Genomic DNA, 4,883 nt, shown 5'->3' with positions numbered 1-4,883 from the left:
CAGAATCTGGGCTTCCCACACACCGTTAAAAAAGTTGATGCTGCAGCTTATGACAGTAATTCAAAGAAAACATACTTCTTTTCTGGTGACCGTTATTGGAGGTAAGATAAAAATGTTACATCTGTGATCTCTTCTAACCCTTTGCAACTAAAATGCATAGATGCATCATATTTGCCTTGACTGTTTTATTGAATTACATGCAATTTTAATTATTCTCCACCCTCACGGAATCTCTTCTAGCAAAGTGGAACATGCTATGATACACGTCTTTAGACAAAACATTATATTGCTTTCAGCTTACTGTGCTCCTATACATATCAGATCAAATAAAATCAACCTTTATTACAGTCAGTGACCAGCATAAAGGGGTGGTGGTGGTGGTGGTGTACAAAAAAATTTAAAACATTACATAAAATTACATAAAAATCTACAAAGTCCAAAAGGAGGGGTAAAAACAATATAGGGACATAAAAACATGGCAAACTAAATCTAACTAATATAAAATAATACAATAAATCTAATACCAACATTCTATAATAACTTAAATGCTCCTTAAAACTAATCTGTGGCATAGGTCAATTTTTGATGTATTTTACATATCAGTTCATGCAAATGTGAGTAGATTAATAGGTACCACTTCGGTGGGAAGGTAACAGCTTACCAGGCACCTTTGAGGTATAGCAATGCTGGCCACTTGACCATGGAAAATGTCTTCGGACAATGCTGGGTCCCTCGGCCAAGAAACAGAGATGAGCCGCGTGCTCCAGAATTGGACACAACTGGACAGGGAAATCTTTGCCTTTACTGTAAACCAGACATGTCAAACACAAGGCCTGGGGGCCAGATGTGGCCCGCGAAGTGGTTTCATGTGGTCTGCGAAGCCATCCTGGAAACAGTGAGGGAACGGCCCCCTCTGCCTTGGCCTAGACCCAGGCCAGTCGGGAGCCAATGTACAATTTTGTGGTGGCCATCTATGCTGAAACGCATTCAGTCTTAGCTCCATAAGCCCTCCCCCTGCATGGCCTGAGAGGAACAGTGAGGCTCCTCCAGTGGACCATGCCTTGGCACTTGCCCTGGTCCCACCCCCTTCTGCCAGAGACCCTCAGATCTATCCCACACCTGCCCAGGCCCCCATAGGCACCCTTGACACGAACGATGTAGAACTGGCCACACCCACCCAGTAGGCCACACCCACTCCATCCGCACCCACACTGGCCACACCCATCCGACCCCCTGAGGGCAACCGCAATGCTGATGAAATTGAGTTTGACACCCCTGCTATAAACTAAGGAAAGGGACAGAAGAGATTCATGTCACAGAAGTCCCCAACCTTGGCAACTTTAAGACTTGTGAATTTCAACTCCCAGAATTCCTCAGCCAGCCAAGCTGAAGTCCACAAGTCTTAAAGTTGCCAAGGTTGGAGACCCATGACTTAGCACATTGACTTTCAAACGTAAGAGTTCTTGTGTAGGCTAAAAATCAGTCTGGTTCATATTGACAGTCTGGTTCATATGATAACCATCTAAATGCATCCAAAAAGCCACATGGAAATGAACATTTATGTAGATCCTTATTTTTACAGTCATTAGAGATGTATCCTATCTTTCCACCAGACGTTCAAGACAGCATAAATAATGCTCTCCTTCTCCATTTTGTTCTGCAACAACTGTTCTGTAGAATAGGTCAGGATAAGAAACAGAACAATTCAAAATTGCTTTATGAATTTCCATAGCTGAAGGTAGATTTGAACACCAAACCAAATGCTATGCAACCTTTGATTCTGGAAGTAATACAGGGCTAACCAGTATGCTAGCTGGTGATACCAAAATATAAAGTTATATGGATTCTTGAAGCAATTTAAATTTTTAAATCATTCTTCTCCTTTTTCTTTTTCTTTTTTAGGTATGATGATGAAAAGAACTCTATGGAGCGAGGAAGAAAAATAACAGCTGACTTCCATAACATTCACTCCAAGGTGGATGCCGCTTTTATAGATAATGGTAAGATCACTTGTATTAACTTAATCAAAATCAGTTGTCCATTCAGAAATCAGAATGGACCATTCAAAATCAACTAAATTTCAGGTGGGTTGGGATCTCACAGCAGGTGGCAGAATTTTTTTTTATATTGATTGATCTTGAAAAAACTAAGTCAGAACTGATCAGTATTGATTTGTGGAAGACTTTATATAGTATTTTAAAATGGGTTAATACACATAAATGAAGTGCTGAGTTGCCCACTCTTAGTTTGGAACATATTTCCTTGGTCTAGCACAGGGGTAGGCAACCTCGGCTCTTTTATGACTCATGGACTTCAACTCCCAGAATTCCTGAGTCAGCATAGTCATCTGACTCAGGAATTCTGGGAATTGAAGTCCATGAGTCATAAAAGAGCCGAGGTTGCCTACCTCTGGTCTAGCAGTTAAGGCTGTGAGTTCTAGTCCGCCTTAGCTATCAAAGCCATGAGTGACTTTGGGCCAGTCATTCTCTCTCAGCCCAACCCACCTCATAGGATTGTTGTTGTGGGGTAAATAGGAGTAGGAAGATATGTTGAATATGTTTGCTGCTTTGAACTTTTTGTAAAAATAATAAAGGCAGGATACAAATAAATAATAATACTGATTAAAGGTGAGCATGCCAAATTTCAAGAAAGTAGGTCCTGAAAAATATTCTATAGCTGCCAGTTATGAAATAGGAAACTGTTATATGTTCAATAGTGATATAATATGAACGTCTTTGGGAATAGCCTTAGGTTTACCAGGTTGATGAGGGAAAATCAGGAGAATTTAGTTCTCAAAACTGGTCTCAATATTTCCTCATCTCAAGGAAAAGCCTCTTCAGTAGATTTCTGGATAAAAACTCTGTGACTTACTAAATCTCTTAGTTTTCAAGGAGTAGAAAAAAATTATGCTGAAAACCCAGCAACTGATTTCTTAAAAAAACCATTGCAATGCTGAATGCCTCCTATCAATTTATCATATTTAAATGTTCTTGGATAACCAATATAACTAGCACTGCCAGTTACATTCACTCACCATAACCAAAAGCAATCCCAGGAACAAACATTGCCAGGAAGTGTAATTTTAATGTGGCAGAAAGGGAACATTATTAAATATAACCACGTAAACTACTTTTAACTTTAATCAGAGTTGACGTCTAAGTGAAATAAAATCAAACTGAATTTGTTTATTTTGGCGCCATAAATGTATGTGTCCAGGGCCAGTCTACTTTGTGAAGAGCACACACTTTTCCAGGTGCAACACTCATTCTGAAGAAAGGATACTGTGTGCTAGAAAAATGCACTACTGTGAATGGCCAGTTCTTCATTTTAATTATTTATATTGCATATATTTTAGGGATGCTGGTAAGATTCCATCAAAACTGAAAGGGAAACAAGAAAGAGGAAAAGATCATAAATAGCTTGGAATCAATTGCACCTGTTTAATTACTTATTTTGTTTTTTTCTTTTAGGTCGCTTCTATTTATTCAGTGGTTCAAAGCAATATGAATTTGAATCTGCAACCAAGAGATTTCTGGGCATAAAGAAGAGCAATAGCTGGCTGGGTTGCCAGTGATACGTCAGGAACAAGAGAAAGGAGCGAAGAACTGTGGAATCCGTTCATCCTAGCTCTTAAGAACTAGCTGATAATGTCAGTTATGGTCATTACTTGGTGTATTCTCTGCTTTTGAGCCATGAAAACACGATAATGGTGTTTTCATAAGGGCGATAATTCAAAACTGAATTTTAATTTAATGTAACTTATTATATAAGATATTATTTGTTAAAATTTATGCTATTAAAATATGTTTCTGAATAAAATCATCTTGATTGTTTTCTTTCTTGGAAAGCCAAGGTATGTGACACTGTCCAGCCACATGGTGCCCCTGGGAAGAAATTTTCATTTGAGAATTGAGTGTGTATCTGCCAACTAAGAGTAATGCTCCATTCAAACAGAGAAGGGACTCCTGATTTTGATATCATACCCTTCCCTCCAAAAACCCTGTTATACATTTTGGGTGCCACCAAATTCTATATGATTTTTTATAATCAAAATCATGACTAGGTAATTGATAAGGCAATCAAGTGAAAAATCATTTCCAGCCGGCATTCTAATATCTCAGTCTTTTTTTTTTTTTTTCTATTATGTTCCTTTGGGTCAGTGTTAACTCCTGGCAAAAGCCTGTATTAATCCCTGCAGTTTTCCTGGAAAGATTTTCAAAAGTGGTTTGCCTGAGACTTCCTAGGGCTGAGAAACAATGACTGGCCCACAATGTCCAGCTGGTTTTGTGCCTAAAGTGGGATTAGAACTCCAGTTTCTAGCCTGATGCCTTAACCACTACAGCAAGCTTAATCTAATATTTCATTAGTATTAGCAAAATCATTACTGAGTGACTCAAGGGTTTAAACAAAATTAGAAACTCATTTAAATAATGTCAGATACCAACAGGAGATTAGGAACAACTGAATTACATACCCACTTTGTTACATACGTATTATTGCATTTTGACCTTGGACAAAAAAACACAAAGAAAAAAAACCTCCAAAATATCCCAACCGGTTCATGTTTTGAGTATAGAATTATAAAAGAGAAGGAAATCATTTTTGTAAAAGTACAAGGATACCGGTAAGTTCTATAAAGTTTTCACATAGAAGAAGCTTTATGAAGCAATTTTGTACATGCTTGAAAGGGTAAAATTCTGCCACAATTTCCCCTTTACATCCAGAATAATAGACTTAGCTCAGAGAGTACCAAAGACTCCACAGTACAACCATGAACTATATATGCTATCTTCTGTTAACATAACAATCAGAGTCTAAATTCTTTTCCTTGGAAAGTAATGATTTTACAGCTGGGACTTCACAACACGGTGAGTAGACAGTGA

At 38.2% G+C, this 4,883-nt stretch overlaps 1 protein-coding gene across 1 annotated transcript in view; it reads left to right on the top strand.

Moving 5' to 3' along the window:
• Positions 1 to 3,718, top strand: part of LOC107286366 (stromelysin-1) — a 14,785-nt gene extending 11,067 nt beyond the window's left edge. Inside the window, exons 9-10 of the mRNA XM_029283916.1 lie at positions 1,903 to 2,000; positions 3,471 to 3,718. Of these exons, the coding sequence (XP_029139749.1) occupies positions 1,903 to 2,000; positions 3,471 to 3,574 (202 nt within the window). The 3' untranslated portion in view covers positions 3,575 to 3,718. The remainder of the gene's footprint in view (positions 1 to 1,902; positions 2,001 to 3,470) is intronic.
• Positions 3,719 to 4,883: the final 1,165 nt, after the last annotated feature.

The sequence above is a fragment of the Protobothrops mucrosquamatus genome, unplaced genomic scaffold (genome assembly GCF_001527695.2).
Source record: "Protobothrops mucrosquamatus isolate PMUCROS unplaced genomic scaffold, P.Mucros_1.0 scaffold277, whole genome shotgun sequence".
Lineage (NCBI taxonomy): Eukaryota > Metazoa > Chordata > Lepidosauria > Squamata > Viperidae > Protobothrops > Protobothrops mucrosquamatus.
The sequence above is the reverse complement of the archived record's forward strand: the minus strand, read 5'-3'. Positions and strand labels throughout refer to the sequence as shown.